The 17,433-nt window shown below is 53.3% G+C and overlaps 7 protein-coding genes across 7 annotated transcripts; 3 read left to right on the forward strand and 4 right to left on the reverse strand.

Moving 5' to 3' along the window:
- Positions 1–636: 636 nt before the first annotated feature.
- Positions 637–2,053, reverse strand: BO86DRAFT_458017 (SDR family oxidoreductase; the record flags this gene model as incomplete). Its single annotated transcript, XM_025677260.1, has 4 exons — positions 1,722–2,053; positions 1,531–1,670; positions 1,291–1,480; positions 637–1,235 (listed from the first exon to the last, which is right to left on the reverse strand). Exons 1-4 carry the CDS (start codon positions 1,999–2,001, stop codon positions 637–639), a joined length of 1,209 nt encoding a protein of 402 aa, XP_025524987.1. The 5' UTR covers positions 2,002–2,053.
- Positions 2,054–3,112: 1,059 nt separating this feature from the next.
- On the forward strand, positions 3,113–4,540 carry BO86DRAFT_319103 (uncharacterized protein; the record flags this gene model as incomplete). The annotated part of the gene is made up of 6 exons (XM_025668235.1): positions 3,113–3,275; positions 3,328–3,347; positions 3,403–3,507; positions 3,566–3,962; positions 4,031–4,138; positions 4,215–4,540. 6 exons carry the CDS (start codon positions 3,113–3,115, stop codon positions 4,538–4,540), a joined length of 1,119 nt encoding a protein of 372 aa, XP_025524988.1.
- An 830-nt stretch (positions 4,541–5,370) lies between these two features.
- BO86DRAFT_158098 (uncharacterized protein) lies at positions 5,371–6,566 on the forward strand. The gene is made up of 5 exons (XM_025666386.1): positions 5,371–5,457; positions 5,506–5,585; positions 5,641–5,866; positions 5,925–5,984; positions 6,045–6,566. The coding sequence occupies exons 1-5, from the start codon at positions 5,407–5,409 to the stop codon at positions 6,342–6,344; spliced, it is 717 nt and encodes a 238-aa protein (XP_025524989.1). The 5' UTR covers positions 5,371–5,406; the 3' UTR covers positions 6,345–6,566.
- Positions 6,567–7,150: 584 nt separating this feature from the next.
- BO86DRAFT_367342 (uncharacterized protein) lies at positions 7,151–9,264 on the reverse strand (the record flags this gene model as incomplete). The annotated part of the gene is made up of 4 exons (XM_025670148.1): positions 8,670–9,264; positions 8,554–8,613; positions 8,287–8,485; positions 7,151–8,211 (listed from the first exon to the last, which is right to left on the reverse strand). The coding sequence occupies exons 1-4, from the start codon at positions 8,970–8,972 to the stop codon at positions 7,151–7,153; spliced, it is 1,623 nt and encodes a 540-aa protein (XP_025524990.1). The 5' UTR covers positions 8,973–9,264.
- A 460-nt stretch (positions 9,265–9,724) lies between these two features.
- BO86DRAFT_367344 (uncharacterized protein) lies at positions 9,725–10,928 on the reverse strand (the record flags this gene model as incomplete). The annotated part of the gene is made up of 4 exons (XM_025670149.1): positions 9,725–10,375; positions 10,453–10,509; positions 10,562–10,790; positions 10,885–10,928. The coding sequence occupies 4 exons, from the start codon at positions 10,926–10,928 to the stop codon at positions 9,800–9,802; spliced, it is 906 nt and encodes a 301-aa protein (XP_025524991.1). The 3' UTR covers positions 9,725–9,799.
- An 829-nt stretch (positions 10,929–11,757) lies between these two features.
- BO86DRAFT_402121 (putative skeletrophin) lies at positions 11,758–15,024 on the forward strand (the record flags this gene model as incomplete). The annotated part of the gene is made up of 4 exons (XM_025673826.1): positions 11,758–11,769; positions 11,845–11,989; positions 12,060–13,727; positions 13,793–15,024. 4 exons carry the CDS (start codon positions 11,758–11,760, stop codon positions 15,022–15,024), a joined length of 3,057 nt encoding a protein of 1,018 aa, XP_025524992.1.
- Positions 15,025–15,232: 208 nt separating this feature from the next.
- BO86DRAFT_449880 (amino acid transporter) lies at positions 15,233–17,310 on the reverse strand (the record flags this gene model as incomplete). The annotated part of the gene is made up of 10 exons (XM_025676758.1): positions 17,076–17,310; positions 17,014–17,027; positions 16,888–16,960; positions 16,505–16,836; positions 16,302–16,445; positions 16,054–16,241; positions 15,712–15,909; positions 15,573–15,600; positions 15,373–15,488; positions 15,233–15,313 (listed from the first exon to the last, which is right to left on the reverse strand). The coding sequence occupies exons 1-10, from the start codon at positions 17,240–17,242 to the stop codon at positions 15,233–15,235; spliced, it is 1,341 nt and encodes a 446-aa protein (XP_025524993.1). The 5' UTR covers positions 17,243–17,310.
- Between the last annotated feature and the right edge of the window lie 123 nt (positions 17,311–17,433).

A 17,433-nucleotide genomic window follows, 5' to 3' on the forward strand; every position in this document is an offset into this window, starting at 1 on the left:
GCCCTGGCTGTGCATAAGCACTAGCATGTAACTAGTTGAACTAGTGAAGCCAGCGACCCATGTGAATTACTTGTAACTTGTCTGTAAATCGTAGGTACCCACCGTCATAGATGATGCGATGTGCCACATCTCGCAGGCTCCACATTATGCATAGGGGTACGTAGCCAGGGGGTCCCATCATATCTATATCATACTTTATGGAGAAGTAATTATTGGGTCTAGATATGATAAACGGGGTACAGTACAACTTTTCTAATCTATTAGATTAACTATTCAACCAGCTATATATTAGTGCTCTTTGTCTGCGTTTTCTGGCCTTAAAGGATTGATAGGAAGAAAACCTGCAAGAGTCATGGAAAGCCAATTGTACAGATCGACATGGAGAACCAACAGACCTTCGACCGGTGATCATGATTGAAAGCCTGGAAGCACAGGTATTGAAGGCCTGCGAAGGGGAAAGGTCTCGATTGGACAATTGTCTCCACAGGCCCGGAATGCAAAGCACACAATATCGCGCAATACAAACCCAAACTATACAAAGCCGTAGGCATGTACCCATTAGCTGGATCACTAACACGAGTGTACTGTACATGTATAAGCCGCGGTCATGCTTGTTCCCACATCGTGTCCCCCAATCTACTTCGACCAAGCCTCCGTGCTAAGAATAATCCTCTCCTGCGCCAGTCGACCAAACACCCGAAAATACCCATACGCCACCGGGTACTCCTCCGTGAACCCCACGCTCCGGATCTTATCCAAGCTCAGATCGCGGTCGCGAGCCAGGAAGCTCATGCCTGCCGCCAGGAAGATCCATGTCGCCGCGGGGATCTCGCGCGGACGTAGATTGTACTCTTCACACATCTTCTTGTAGTCGTCCTGGTGCGCGATCCACCACTTATCGATGTCCGCCCACCCCTTGACATCGGGAGTGGGAGCTTGGGCAGTCAGGCCGAAGTACTCGCACATCTTGGGCCAGACGATGGAAAACGGTGCGGGTGTGGCGTTGTCGGCTGTGTTGAAGGCCTCTCCATGCGCCTGGTCCGGCTTCTCGAGCGAAAGGTAGAGCTCCGACCGGGCGATGATATCCTGCGACGAGGGTGTATGCGAGTGAATGTAGTTCGCGTAGGAACCGGGGTAGACAGGAGTGGCTTCGGGGCCATACACGTAACGATATAGCATCAGGTAGAGCGCGAGGGGCTCGACGTAGGTCATGCTGGTGGGAATTGGGACGTGGCCTGCACATCGGCAGTGTCAGCGTAGGTCAAATCTCAGGGAGGAGGGAAGACGCACCCACGATCTGATCGGGTCTAACTTCGCACCATTTCCAGGACTTTCCCTTGTTAGCTTCCTTGATCAGGTCGACCTGCGCATAGTAGAAGATCTCGTCGCCCCAGGGCGAAGGAATGCGCGGGTTGTCCTCGCGCAAGGGAGGATTGATCTCGATATGTTCCTGGAAGCGAAAGACAGACACTCCGTAATTCTGCGCAAGGTCAGCCGGGAGCTTTGAGTTTGAGCTGAGCAAGTATATACGTTAGTTCCAGTTTGAAGCACGAAGAACTTCAGAGCCCTGCACAGCTTGTCGACGGCGTGCACGGCGTTGTAGGTCATTTCCACGTTGACATCTCGGATCGCCATCACGTCCATCGACCATGCAGTTACATTGGAGTAGGCTGGTATGGTTAGATTATGACGTATCAATTTCTTTCAGGCGTCTTACGCACCCAGATAATACACGTGGGTGACCTCTTCTAGGTTGGGAACCTTCTCGTGCAATCGTGCAACCACCTCGGCCAGAGTCCCTCGTAGATTCACACCGCAGTGTAACTCCAGACGAGGATCATGTGGCAAACCGCTTTGCTCCAGCGGTAATGATTTGTTTGTCAAGCCAATCACTCTGCTAAAGGTGGTGGGTGTGGGGTAAGAGAGAGCGCAACTTGTAACGGCCCAGCCAGAGATACCACTGGCTCCAAAGACCAATGCAACATTCTCCGATTCAGCCATTGCGACTGCTTTGCCTTTCTTCTTGAGGAGATAATGATGTGTCTGCGGCCACAGGCTCGCTCCTTTCTAGACTCCCTTGACGAGAGGGGCAGTATTTATTAAGACCAGCACCCTCGGCCGCCGAACTATGGAAGCTGTCAATGATTCATTCGGCCAGTTCCCCTATCAGCCCGCCAAGCGACTACTGAATCATACCCTGGTCTGTGTCTCACCAAGTTATGACCCACGACCGGCCGGACTCCGAATGCTTTGGTCCCTATTTGTGGAACCCAGACAGAGCCGAGGTACGCGGAAATGTCAATCGACTAGTAGGCGCTAGCCGATCGATCGTTGCCCCAATCACTACATGTTGTTCGCCTGGGCATTGGGCATTGTGGAGTACGTGGATAGGTCGCAGTATCATGCCATTTCACCACATTAAGTGCTTTAAATTAACCCTACTACGTAGGCGCAAAGTAAGGAGCCTGCCTACCGCCCACTGACATCGGCAGGCACCGAAGTTCCCCGTCCTGCCCTGTGGATTTGATTGCAAACCCTGAAGGCTTGTTTCAACCAATCTCCCTCTTTCAAAATGAAATGCCACGCGCAATGACCACAGTCCGATCGATACTGTCCCCAAGCAAAGGCTTCGCTGTAGAAAACCCTCTTACTCTGAATGTTGTTGGGTGGTGAATGTGCCCTCCTGTGGGAACCGACCGGTCAATCGATGGGCCGTCCCTCACCATAGCAAACTATTACCCTAGCAGATTATAAGTGGAGCCCCTATGAGATATTCGTAATCTCATGATAATCCAACTTGTGGACATCATTCGTTCGGGACCTTATACCCTGTCTACAGAGGAAGCCCTAGTAAGCCCTAGGATTCTAGTGTGCAGCGGTCAAAGAAGCTAGCCGTCAACTCCACTCCCAATTTGAAAGCACCCAGCCTGCTTCGAAGCTGCCGCTGATCGAATCTCTGGACCGATGAGTTGACAAGGATGTAAATTGTTCTTTGTGTGAGCCAGACATTCCGGACCAGACCACTACAATTCAGACAGCATGGCGACTCATACTTAGCCTGCTAATACCCCTGGCCGTGCTTGCTTCATGGCACATCCTCCAGACGTCGAAGATGGCTATCGCTCAAAGGTCAGGGCTCCCAGACGATATCTCCGAGACACGACATGCGGCAATCTTTGGCGTGGGCATTGGCTTCATCGTTTTTGACTCCCTCGTTGTCACGCTGCGCATTTATGCCCGTGCTTTCATGCTGCGCGCTCTGGGGACGGACGATAGTAAGTCAATTGAACGCTCAGCTCTTGAGACGAAACTAAGAAACACGTCTAGTTCTGATGATAATCGGCGCGGTGAGCGACATGAGACCCTACCACCAACCATCTCCACTCACACTCAGTCGACCAGATACTCAACTTCGGATTATCGATAACAATCATGATCGGCTCCCAATACGGGATCGGAAAACATGCGCTTGCCATAACGGAAAGCGACACTGTGCCTATGCTAAAGGTACGCCTCGAAATATTCATTTTACGTACACTATTCCCTAACCTTAGCCACCGGCAAGTGCATCTGGGTGACGCGTATCTTCTACACGCTTTCTATGGGGCTGGTCAAAATGTCCTTACTGTGGTTCTACCTGCGCCTGGATCCCCGTAGATCCATGCGCTGGGCTGTCTTCCTCGTTATGTTCCTCAACATCGGACTATCCCTCGCGAGCTTCATCGGCTCACTCGCCAGCTGCAGTCCTCCATCCTTGTTCTGGACGAACCCAACAGGGGATAGCCGCTGCATGTCCCTAGACGCACAGCAGCTATTTTACGAGGTTAATGGCGTGTTGAACATCGTGACGGACATCCTGATCTATCTCCTCCCCGTTCCAATGCTCTACGGCTTACAGGTGACCTGGCGCAAGAAGGGGGCTATCCTGGGAGTCTTTGGGCTCGGGATTCTATCCATTGCTGGTTGGTATTGTCTCCTCCCATTCATGAAACCCACATGAATTTCGACTGATATATATGCTGCATAATAGCTGCCTGCGTTCGCTACAACTTCGTGAGGAGACTTACCTCCGCCGAAGAGGAATATTACCTCCTTCTGGCTGACTCTCTCAATTGGTGCACGATCGAGGCTTACGTTGGTACGTTATTGCCTCCCTTCCTGATTCTAGTCGAGAAATACTCGCGATCTAACTGGACTATGTTCATCGGTTTCAGCCATTTTCTGCGGCTGCGCCCCTTCCCTCTCCGTCCTGATCAAGGCGTACGCTCCCTCAATCTTCGGCTCCAGCACGGCCAAAAATTCCCACGGCGCGCAATTGCCCGGAACGAGTCATTTGCAGCAACGAAGCGCTCGGAAGGCCCATCGGCGTCGGGGTCTGGCCGATACGACGCTGGGGAGCCAGGATGCCATCGTTACTGGCAGCACCCCCGATCATCTGGACCAGGATGGGATTATGATGAAGACAATAATACAGACGTATGTTACCATGCACCATGCAGGTGTCGACGGAGGCGGAAACTCATCAGAGGGAGTATTGTGATTTTTCGAGGCGGGCGTGATGTTCACGGCTATCGAATGGCGCTTTCACCTGCATCAATCGTCTATTGCACATTCTATTTGATTTCTTCTTCGGTTGTACAAGTTTACCCTCTTGGTAAGGTTCATGGGAAGAGACAAAATACCTCTTTCTGAGGCATCGTTGGTCAATTTGTCGTCAAGGACGGTTCGCGTAGACCGCATGAGATGCACGTCTGACATATATCCCCTGTGTTCAGCGAGGGTTCAAGCCAAATATCAAAACATTTGTCTAACGCAACATGAGCGGAGACCGACGACAAAATGTTGCCGGGAGAGGTCATGGTTGCCCTGCACTTGATGATAGCGCAATTAAGGCGAGCTCGCTTCATCGACCAGCTGGATGCACCAGCAAGGCTCACGTATACCCCTGGACCATCCTCAGCTGCTGTTTCAGTCTCCTAAATGTTCTCCTCTTCTGCTTCATGAGGCCGCCACATGCTTGACCGGTCGAGGCATATCTCAACGGCACCTGTCTAGCAGTGTGTCCGACGCGCGTATTTGACCTTTGCAAGAAGGGTTAGACTGTTATAAGGATCTTTGGCCCGTGGTATTATGGGACATTTAGTGGCGAAACTATATACTTATGGACTTCGGGGTCTCAGTCATCTACACAAGGATGGGTCGTAATCACGCGGGTGATGAGCATAACAAGAGGCATACTGGCAGAGCGGACTATACGTACGGTAGGTGGATAATATGTGCATAACTCGGTGAATAAGGATGGCACAAACCGCAGGTGCCCCACACCCCGCCGCAGGCTGAATCAAGAACATCAGGTCAGCGATGCGGTCCCCACTTGCTCTTGACATGAGGTAAAATCAAATCATCATGCCGTTCAGATGCATTCGCTTCTTCGCAAAATCCGATGCCTCCCGAAGCGTTGAGTACCCCGACCGGCCCATCATTATCCTCTCTGATTGATAGTAGGACGCACCCCGGTCAACACAAGAGGAGGATATCAAGACACGTCTCACTATTGTGCATACCTCTCCAGACCCAGAAATTGAGTACGGGCACTCTTGAGCGACCTTTATTCCTATATCTCTGAGTAACTGATATTAGCCTGGTCGCCGTGCATGGTTGGAAGGGCCACCCGCAAGACTCCTGGACAAGTGCGTCGGGGGTCAATTGGCTGCGGGACGTGCTCCCTCAAGACACCCCAAATATCAATACCTACTCATGGGGATATAGCTCCACGGACACAAGCTGTGCTGGCAAAGAACCTCTGATGCAGGTACTATCACAGAAACTAGTTAGTGATCTGTGGCAACACAGAGCAGGCTCAAAGGTAAATGCTAATCAAGGTGTGGCTATCGGGATGAAGGCTGATACCAAGCCGAGCATAGACCCACCAACGTCCACTTATATTCGTTGCCCATAGCGCAGGAGGGTCGATTGTCAAGAATGTATGTCTGCCCCTGCACCCCTAAGATGGCCAGGCGGGTTTCCAACCACTTCCTCGACAGGCATTGCTCTATTCCGCCTCCCACCCCGATGGAAATCTTCACGAAGTAAAGAGGTCCACATGCGGGGTCCTCTATATGAGTACCCCAGAAAGGGACGCCAGACTTGAGGGCTTGGAGAGCTACTTGGCCCATAGCGGAGGGGCGCATGCGGCGGATGATGCTTACTTCGAGGAAGCGTCTTGGCTACTTCATACCTTGCGACGGTATGAGGAAATCAGCCGGGATTTTCGGACAGTCTATGGTCACGAGCATGGGTCAGATCATGTAAAAACGCATGTTGAGATGCTTATTGACCCGTGAGTGCTAACAAAAGCGCTGGTTGACAAGACATCGGTAGGGGACCCGAAATGCTCGACATATTTACCTCAACACGACGCACGACGAGATGGTCAGATATGACTCAGGTTTTAATCCTGCGTACAAACAGGTCAGAGATGGTGTTGTATGGATTGCGCAGGGTATTTGGAAGGATGATCACCCTTTCTGAAGTTTGGCGACTTGTATTGAGATCTAGAAAGACAGGGTCTTGTGCGAGTAGAATTCGCAATCGTGATGGTTGTTGAGTAATGACCATGGCTTCGAGCGACACTTTCCTGTAACTGCAGTGTAAAATAAAACCAAAAAAAATAAATAAATCAAAAAAGGAACTAGAATAGAATAGCAAAAGGCTCACACTGTTGGAGGATTTATCCCCGAACAGTGCTACGAAAACCCCTCTTATCCCCGGGTGTTTTCATACCGTTGAATCCCGAAATGGTAGAGCCAGCGTCTGGAAGTGCCAGCCGGGGTTCGAACACAGGACCGAGGGCGTTTGCCTCTACGATCAGCCAGTGTGTTGCTAAGTACGCCATCGGCCCTGCTGGTTACCGAGTCCTACCCATCTAATAAACATAGCCCAACAATCACTAACCGCTCTAAGAGCACATTCACGAAATAACGCCGAAGTAGGCGACCGGTACAAGAGTCTACATTTCTACGTTCTATCTCCCCACACTATGTCATAGTTCGTAGAACACGCAGCTACTGCTACTTTACCATCACTACAACATCAACTTGACCGTTCCAGTGTTCATTATTAGATGCTTCTACATACTCTTTGTCTCCACTCAGTTCCACCGCACTTTGCTGATTCTCCCCGCGTTGTTTCCCACTTGAAATCCCGAGTTGTTTCCTGAGAACACCACCGAGTTGGTGTATGTCGTCGTCGAGGTTTGTTGGATCACCTTAACAACGGTCTCAGTCAACAGATTGTCTTGATCGGCAGCCACTTCTTTCAGGATAGGTAGCGCGCCCTTGATGCTCTTCATCTCCGACACCTCTTCCTCTGCAAGCTTGCGTTGCGCATCCTCGATCCCTGGGAACAACTCGACCAGGTCATTTACCAACTCGTTAATGTCCTCGATCAGTCTCGTGAAATTCTTCTCTTCGTACAATGTCAACTCTTTATTGGGCTCTGCATCCGAGTTTCCCTGTCGTCGAAGAGAGAGATCATTTATCTTCTGATGCAGCGATGCAGCGACCTTGTCCAGGTCCTTGGTAGGATCAAGAACTGCGGTCGCGTTGCGGTGACGCAACTGGAATCGCTTCGAGATTCTCTCAGCATCAGCAAACTGGTCGAGAATCCCTTCTAGGAGCTCAGATACACGGGGTATATCATCAGGTGAGAGCTTCGACTCTTCCAGGGAGTGCACATCGTTGACATTGGCTAGGCCGACCGACTGCCCCCAGCGCGCCAATCGCAGCCTCACCACCCCGAGCTTCAACACGCTGGTCTTGAAGCTGTCGCCAAAGTTCTCGCCCATCTGAACCGACCCGAAGTAGCCAACCACGCTGCTGAATAGCCGGGATTGCTCGCTCACCATCTCCAGTGTTTCTTTCTGCAACTGCGTCATTGCATCCTGCTTGGACCCGAGATCCTGATTCTGCTCCATGATGGTATTGGTGTTCGACTGGATCGCTTCGGTTCGCTCATCGAGGAGGGTGGCGTTCGCGACGAGGAATTCTACCTGCCCGTTCATGCTCTTGACAACCTCGTCGATGATCTCGACTGTTCTCAGGGTCGCTAGACCCACGGCTTGACTTAGCTCGTTGATGGCTTCTTCCATCTCGCTGTTTGCTGCGGTAAGATCTCCATCGGCTCCTTTTACCAGATTCTCGAACCATTTCTCTGACGGGTGTTATCAGCATTAGCCACGGTTCAACAAATTGAACATTACCCGAAGAACAAAGCGGAAGCACATACTGAACCTTTTCTCCGCGGCATACTTCTGCGCGACGGCGCAGATCTTGAGGATGCTGGAGAAGACGCGCGTGACGCATCGTTGGAATGGAGGTAGAGCCGGTGTTCTTTCCTCGATGATCGAAAGTCGATCGAAGAAGCGATGTGTGAACTCGAAGAAGCCCATGATCTTGTCATAGTCTGCAGATGTATCGGCGAATGACTAGGCTCGATTTAGCCAAACGTGCCGGTGCAAGACACACCACACCCTCCTTTGCAGTGATCGCATACCTGCATGACTTGGCCAAAGGCCGTGAAGATCAAACTGGCCGGCATGGCAGGTGGAAATGCCTGTGAGTTACGAGTCAAAAATGATGCCATATGTTGTGAATTGACTTCAACCTCACCGAAACCGCAGTTCCGACCGTCTGGATAGTGTTGACGACCTTCTGGATGATCCACATGTTGTTCTTCAACGCGGTGCGGACTTTGGCCATCTTCGATTTATCATCGCGAAAGTCTTTGAATCTGGTTGCAAGGCCTTCCGTTCCTGCCATCACATCGTTCATACTCCTGAATTGGCCCAGTTTCAGATTCTTCCCGGTTCTCTTCTCATAGTCCTCCACGGCGCCTTGCCACAACTGGGCAAGGTCGGACGCCTCGGCCGATGCATTGCTTGCTGCTTCGATTGCCATCTTCGTCAAGGTCATGTGTAGTAGAGACTCAATAAGAGAAGTGATCAGGCCCTGGAAACAGGTTCAAGGCCACCATGCCCTGTGGTGGGAAGTTCACACCAGATAAGATTGACCGATCGCACGGACAGTGGTTCTTCTCAGTCCACACACGGTTTCCAACCCCACGTCTTGTGATACGCCTCGCCTACGGTGCAGTGCTCGGCGCTGCCGTGCTCTGCAATCTATCTCCAGCACAGCCAACGGCGCGATGTCGGACACTCCGGCAAGCTGAGGTTGGCACTTTCTCACAGGGCCTTCCCGTCTCATCAGCTAGCCACCGTAGCGCCCGCGGCAGGCAGCAACACCAATAGCAGATACCCACGTACGGACCATCTGCATGGCACCCCTCCGGGTATATCCGATTACAAGGGCTTATGGATGTTTGTCATGGTTCTAACTCCCGTGGGTCCGTGATACACTTGTCAAACTTCGGTGGAACCCCTCCAGTCGCCCCTCACTTGGACCGTGTGTTGGCCATAGGGCCATGTTCGATCCCGGCCGTCCAAGTGGCCCGTCTGGCGACCAATCGGGTTGGTCACGGAAGTAGCACCTTGATTTCTGGTTGATTTGTTATCAATATACAGGCGAAGCTCTGTCCCAGGCGTCAAGTAGGCTGCGAGACTTCATGCCTTACGCCAATGGGGGTGATTTGCACCGCCGACTGCATCTGTCTTGCCTACTCGCCCACAGTCTACACAGTTTCAAGGTCACACAACAGCACTCGATGCACGATATCATCATTCCTGAAAGCTTCAGAGCTAGAATTCATCATCCTGATAAACCACACGATACCATTTCCACCACTATGCTCTTCCAAAAACGAACCCACTTTGATTACCGACATTCTGACCCAACTGATACCCCGAGTTTGTCGATCCCGCAAAGGAGGCGTGAGAGACATTGTTGACTGTAGTGCCTCCATCTTTCTCCGGGGCGGGAACCTTAGCCACCCATTTCTTCAGGACCCGCAGCACTTTGACAAAGTCGCGATCATTCTCATCCTCGAACTGACTCATCTTCACATGGTTGGCTGCCAGCCGCTCTGCGGGAGGCCCGTCGGGGCACCGCGCCAAGGCCATCTCCACGATCTTGACTCCCTTCCCGTTGAGATCGGTAGGGGATCCCTCGTAGAAACATTGGATGTCCATCTCCAACCCGGCGGCACGGAGCTTAGCGAACTCGCGCGGGATCCCCATCACCCAGTCTGACTTTTCTTCCAGGCCAAACTCGCTAGGGGCCTCTTCTCCCGCTAGCTCGAAGTACTTGTTTGCTTCACTCAACACCCCAGGGTGGTAATGTGGGGTCCCAAGTAGAAGGAGCCCCTTGACACAGCTGACAAGGGCTTTCCGGTCGTTGTGCTCAGCTCCTTGGACGAGCGCCTATGCTTGTTTGTCAACCTTTGATTCAATGGGGTATCCGGGAGGGGGGCGACTAGGCTGCACGCCAGGAAGCCTACATTTTCGCAGATCAACCCTCCAAGGCAATGCGCTACAAGAATCACAGCTCGTTTCTCCTGGTCGTATTGTCAGCAGCTGGGAAGGTTACAGGGAAGGGGGCGGGGCAACCTTCTCCGGCTCAGTGCGTTGATCCATAAGCTGGTCCATTAGCTCGTTCGAAAGTTCGGTAATAAGGTCTTCCTCGTTCCAGAACGTTTCGAGAGTGACATCGTACTCAAACGAGAATACGCGCGCCTCGGAAACCTTGCTCGCAAAGAGCTTCTCTGGCCAGAACACTGATTTGGCGGCAGAGGTCCAGCCGGGCTGCTCGCCATGCCAACCGTGGACGAAAACAATGCTTCAGAGTTCCATAATCAGTATTCCCCGAGCATGAGAGTTCCAGGAAAATAACGTTGTAACGTCGTACACTTAAGAGATGTGGTGTAACTTACTCCACGCGAGCGTCGCCGGGGTCCCGGATCACCTTCAGTTCCATTGGCACTACAAAGCTTTCGATCACAAATATATGTTAAGATAACGGTCGGGCCAGTGGTGATAGTGACAGGGACTATCCTTTCGTGCTGGGGCCGACCGAATTTATGTCCCAACTGATGATGAGGAGCATCCCGAGGATCGGGCATCGTCCCTCAGGAGAGACAATCACAGATCCAGCAGCTGCAATAATCCCAAACGAGGCCCAATCGCGACGGTGGTACTTTGGTCCAATGATTCCGCAATTTCCATGATCCACAAACTGAATGGCTGGCGCTAAAAGTCAATATAGACTGCTTGCTTTCCACGCTGTTCCGAACGGGTGCCGTGCGTGCGTGTGGTGATGGGAGAGGGGCTCGGCCATGGACCATCTCCTGCAGGAAGTTAGATGAACTGTACGGAGTAAGGAGAAGGAGGGGGTGTCATCGGGATGAGGTGGGAGCGCTGATCGATGCTGACGGGGAGTGGTTTGTTTGGGCGACTGCAAGCGAGGTGCATATCTGCCCCCTCATTGGATGCAGCTGGAATCTGCACTTATAATCACACCCGCGCCGCGGAGGGCTGAAAGTCTTCTGACAATTGAATCCGACTAGGAGAACGCCGTCCATCCCGGTGGCACCCAATCGAGGCAGTGTTGACCTTTTCAGCAGATACGGAGATGCAGCCCCTGCTTACTGTCAATCAGAACTTGCTTGCTGCACCGGCTGCATCCCATCAGATCGGTCTTATTTAACAACGACTTGCGTACGACCGTGCGTCTTTCTATTCGCGCTGCAGTCTGGAAGATTCAAGATTCAAGACTGTGGTATTCTTTGGGGAGAGAATCCGGTACGATGGTTGACACGGTAAGTATTGTGCTTCGGTTGAGAAGAGGTAGATAGGTCGACGTTGTGGCCCTAATGCTGACACTATAGCTCCAGGCACCACCACCGGCGTCAGCCGCGTTCAACAATTCGACCAACTCTGGCCTTCAGATGGGCCAGAATTATGGCTCGATGGAAGCATCGTTCTACAGTGATGCCATTCAACAGGTTACCATCGCTGCCGGAGCTTCCGTCTATATGGGTAAAATGCGCCTGGTGATGAGTTGTGACTTGCCTTGGGCGCACGCTAACACACTTGCTTTGGTCTGCAGGCGAGAAGAAGACGGTCGAAGAGAAATTGCTCGACGCACTAGTTGCAGGCGACTCCGGGGACCGACATGACATCGCTCGCGCGTTTCCCGGGACCTGTGAATGGATTTTCGAATGTACAGCCTTTCGGAGCTGGATCCAAACCGATCCGCCAACAACTACTCCGCTGTACATTCGAGGGATCCCCGGCAGTGGGAAGACTGTACTACTGAAATATTTCACAAGAGCTATCCAATCCAGCCTGCGCTCAAGCACCAGCCCCCAATCGCCTTCCTTGACTGAGGATGTGATCCTGAGCCCAGAGGTTGGAACACCTGGGAAGACGATCGCGGTGGCTTGTTTTTGCGATGATAAAAACGAGCACCGCAAGGCTCCCATCTGGGTTCTCAGAACCTTGCTTTACAAGCTGCTACAGCAGAACCGCGGTCTTATCAAATATGCACTGCAGCACGTGCAAAATCTTGAAGACTTGCAGGGGTCATCCAACGGCAGCACGATTGACGTGGACGAGTTCCACTCACGCGATGTACTGCTTCGAATCATCGAGGATATCGTGGCTGATCCTAGTCTGGAAGTGTTGTATTTTGTCATCGACGGACTAGATCAATGCGGGCATTTCATCGCTCCTATCCTCCGGATTGTTGATGATTTGTCCACCAGAATCAGTAAGAAGGCAAACGACCTGGGCCGTAAGTTCACATTCCGGTGCATCATCTCGGACCGAGGCAGTGCCATTGTCTCCGACAAAATGCTTCCCGAGTTCACGGTGCACATGCCCGAGGGGAACCAGGAGGACATCAGGCAAGTCGCCGAGCGAAGGGTTCGTCGCATCCAGGAATATCGCAAGTTCCCGGACACACTTCGCGAAGATATCACGGGCCAACTTAAGGAAAGCTCCAAGGGCATGTTCATGTGGTTGTCGCTGGTTCTTGATGACCTGTCTACCTGGGAGGGTGTCTGGACCGAGGCCCGGGTCAAGGAAAGGCTGCACAACATCCCGTCCGATGTCGAGGCCTTCTACAGCGCATTCTTGGAGCGACAGTCGCGGGACGTGGTCGGTCGGTTGCGCACACTGCTCATGTGGATCTATTTCGCCTGTCGTCCATTGACTCTGCGGGAGTTGGATGTGATTCTCACGCTCCAGGAAGGGAAGGAGTATACGGGCGCAAGCGCAAGCGAGGAGGATCTGCAGGCGTTGCGGCAGAATATCGAGAACAGCTGGGGCACTCTTTTCGCAGTCCGGAGTGGCGCTGTCTATCTGAGTCATCAGTCTGTCAAGGACTTTTTGACCCATGTTTTCAGCGAGGAAGGGGCCAAAGACTATCCCCGATTCGGGATGAGCAAGTCCGATGCCCATCGGCAGATGGCTTCGGTCTGTTTGGCATATCTGCAATTCGAGGAGATTCAGCGCCACGATGTCCCCAAGCCACCGGTGAACAAAGACTGGAAGATCGACGAAGTCGAGCTTACCAAGACTAGACAGGAATACCTCGCGGGGTATCCTTTCCTCCAGTATTCCATCGAATTCCTTGGAGATCATCTCCGCGAAAGCCAGATTCGGGAAGAAAGTGACGTGGTTGGCATGAAGCGATTCTTCGAGGCAGAATCAGTGTCCTTGCAAAATTGGTTGAAGGCCTATGATCTTCTGAAGCGATGGACGCATGGAAAGTGTAAGTCGTATTGTTCAAGCGCTTCGAATCGTTCGTAGCACTAACATGTCCCGCTTTACAATCAGACTCCGGCTTCTCCACTAGCACCAGCTTGCTCTTCGTGTCCGCTCGGCTCAACCTCCCGTGGCTGGCCGATCGCGCCACATCCTGGAATATGTCCATCTTCTCGCTGCCATCGGCCGTCGCGGCGCCCGACACCTCAGGCTGGAGTGCGATCCACATTGCGGCGGACTCCGAGGCGGTCGAGATGGTCACTTGGCTGCTGCAAAATGGGGCCATCGTCGATGCGACGACCATCGGGCTCCTTCACCCCGGTCGCACAGCCCTGCACTTCGCCGCCGCCGAACGCTCCGATGCGGGCCCCAAGATGGTCAAGGAACTGCTCAAAGCCGGCGCCCGACCCAACATCTTCACACGAAGCGGCGGCAACACCGCGCTGCATTATGCCATCGACGGCCGCTCCGTCGAAACGGTGACCACGCTCCTGGCCCACTCCGCCGACCCCAACGTCACCAACAGCAGCGGCATCACCCCTCTTCACAAAGCGGCAGGGGTCCCTGGGCTAGAAGCCCTCGTCGAAGCCCTCCTCAAGGGCGGCGCAGACTCCAACCGCAAGACCACCGTCGGCATGGGCCTGGCCGCCAAGGGTCTCGCGGCGTGGAAGGCGTCCAAGACGCTCATCGACACCTACCATGCCATCAACACAGCGCAGACCGCTCTCCACATCGCTGCGAAGGTCAAGGACGCGGAAAGGACCGTCGACGCACTGCTCGCCCACGGCGCTGACGTGAATACCCGCGACAGCGTCGGCCAGACGCCGCTCCATGTCGCCGTTGTCGGCATGGACAGTGAGGTCATGGCGAAGCGGCTCATTGATCACGGGGCGGACGTCGACGCCAAGGATGAGGAGCACCGCACGCCCCTGCTCCTGTTCTTGCAGACCGCCGGGGCGATCGCCCATGAGCTGCGCGCCCAGGGCCAAGCGGAGCTCCTTGCCGATCTAGATGGGCAAGCCTCGTGGGAGCGGACGGTGGAGCTGCTGCTCGACGCTGGGGCGGATCCATCGACGGAGGGGAAGAACAAGGTGACGCCGCTCATGTTCGCGAAGATGGCTTCGATGGGCTGGGCGGTGGAGATCATCGAGCGGCGGCAGAAGAGTGAGGAGAAGGAGCCAGGCGTTGAGACGAAGGAGACTCCGGAGTCGGAGGCTGTTGCTGAGCCGCAGGCGGAGCAAGAGAAGAAGGGATTTCTACAGAGTCAGGCAAGTCGGTTTGTGCCGAAGAAGTTCAAGTGGTAGTTTTTGTTGTGTGCGTGTTTTGATTATGCCGTGATGGCGAGTGTTTGTTGTTTATGGTTGGGTGTAGTATATTTTATTTAATGTCCAGGTCCTTCAACGCTAGTCTTCCTTTTATTTCCAAGACCCTATTGACTTCTGCATGTGCTTGCCCTCTATCCGATTCCGTACCTCTACGCCAACAAACCTAGGAACCCTCTATTTGTGACCCTCAAGAACTAGCACAAGAGAACGAGGCCTGCGCGGGCGTCTCATGGATTGCTTTCCCAGAAACGTAGAGCCCCAGGCCACACTGCATCCTTCATTAGTTTCACCTCTCAGCATAGACATCTCACACACCGAGGGGCTCACAATAATCGCCCCGGCGCAAAACATAAACACATTCACCACCGTCAAGGCGAACTTCCCGAGGCTGCTGAACCACAACCCCCAGTTCAGATACAGCCAGAAAATCCCCGGAAGTCCGTCTAAGCCATCCCCCTCACCAGCAGTTAGCTTGACTATTCCCACTCCATACACAGATCAACAAGGGAAAGGGAAGAACAACGTACAAGTAAACCACGTCGCAAGCAACGAAGCCTAATCCCATGCACGGTCAAGTTAACATCTCAACCTCCCATGACTTCACCTTATCTTTTTCGCACCCGCAGAAGAAAGAGCAGGGGAAAGGGGGAGCGGGGGGAAACGCACCACCAAGCTCAAGATATTGCTAAAGCTCGGAATCGCCTCGGCGATGACCCAGGCCAGCGCCCACACGCCCAGCGCGATCCCCGCCCACAGCGCGTAGCTCGTCCAGTCGGTCGCGTGCACCCGGTCCGTGCCGCGGAAGAGCCGGATGTAGATGTATTTGCAGGCGATGTGGCCGTTGACGACGCCGGAGATGATGATCTTTGGCCCCCGGACAGGGGAGGAGTCAGTGTGATCTGGTCTTCTAGGGGTGGGGTGGGGTGGGGTGGAGGTTGAAGGGAATTGATGGATTGGAAGGGGAAGTAAGGGGAAACGTACAGTCGGCAAGGCCACTCCGTAGGCGACCTTCCGGACCACCGGCGAGGCAGAGCCCAATGCCGGGGAGACGACGGTCGGCCCGGCGAAGTAGTAGATGAGCACGGCGACGAGGATGTAGAGGGTTGTGTCGATGGTTTGGAGGAGGTAGAGGGCTTTGGGGTAGTCTTTTGGGTGTTTGAGTTCGGAGATGAAGCTGAAGAAGGCGGCGTGGGCGGCTGGATGCTTGGGTTAGTTGGGGTTGTGGCTTGGGGTGAGGGAGCAGGGGGAGGGCTTACCGAATGCAAAGACCATGTTGGTGATGGCTAGGAAGCCTTTGTTGAGGTCGGTGCGGTGGACTGCGGTGGCGTGGTAGTGGTCTTTGTTGATGATGCCGAGGTCGATGGTTACCACGAAGATGGCGGAGAGGATGCTTATGAAGCCTGGTTTTAGGGTTAGATGTGGTATGTTTGGGCAAGGGTTGGAGTGGGCGACCACGTACAGATGATAGCCATGAGGGTCATTCCTCGCATGGTGCGCGGTAGTGTGCAGAGTAGCGAGATGGCGAAGCCCACGATGCTAAAGGCAATGGAGCAGGTCGCGTGCTCCGTCATTGTGCTCATCGCCACCGAAAAGGTCAGTAGATGGCTGCCCATCACGAAGATGAGGAGGAGGATGAGGCCCCCTCCTAGCAGCTCACGGCCGAACGAGCCCCACAGCACCTCCCCTGCGTCGGCCATGCTGTGCACATGCGGATATCGCCATCTGAACTGTCCGATCACGTACCCTGTGTATGTTGCCATGCATCCTAGCCCGAGCAGGGCGATGATTGATCTGGGCCACAATGAGCGAGTTGCGACTTTTGCAGGAGAAGGGGCAACGTACGGAACAATCCCCAGAGCTGCAACAGCCGCTGGGAGCGATAAGATCCCCAGGGACACGGTTTCGGCGATCATTACTACTATTTGTAAATGGCTGTGTCATCGATATTCAAAGAGGCGGACGACGTACGCATCCCACATTGCCTAGAGTTTCTGTTAGTGTTTTCAAGGCGTCAGGTGTGATTCACATACCACCAACTTAATGTCTTGTACTGCATTTGCCCTTCGACCTCCTCCCCAAACGGATCCCCGGGGCTGTCATTCTGTGGGGGAGCCTTTTTCGACACATCTTCCTCCATGCTGTGTCGCGCACTCTCCAGTTGCAGGTCAAACCTGACCGACTCAGCACGGTGAGACATTTGCGGAGCCTAGCTTCTGGATGAGAACCCTTTATAGATCGGGCTTTCGTAATTCTAGCAGAAGCTTGATAATCGCTGAAGAGGCCACAATAGGCGCACAATGGCTCCAAGATCTCAGTTGTTCTTGCTACGGGAGATCGATATTTATAGTTCAATTCCAGGAGACGAGTATCACGTTCCCTGCCACGCCT

This window comes from Aspergillus japonicus, assembly GCF_003184785.1.
Source record: "Aspergillus japonicus CBS 114.51 unplaced genomic scaffold BO86scaffold_49, whole genome shotgun sequence".
Taxonomy (NCBI): domain Eukaryota; kingdom Fungi; phylum Ascomycota; class Eurotiomycetes; order Eurotiales; family Aspergillaceae; genus Aspergillus; species Aspergillus japonicus.

Coding starts and splice junctions, on each gene's coding strand:
- BO86DRAFT_158098 (XM_025666386.1), top strand. CDS start 5,407: ATGCCGTTCAGATGCATTCGCTTCTTCGCAAAATCCGATGCCTCCCGA. Junction 5,458..5,505: donor AATCCGATGCCTCCCGAAGC/GTTGAGTACCCC, acceptor GATTGATAGTAG/GACGCACCCCGGTCAACACA. Junction 5,867..5,924: donor AACACAGAGCAGGCTCAAAG/GTAAATGCTAAT, acceptor AGCCGAGCATAG/ACCCACCAACGTCCACTTAT.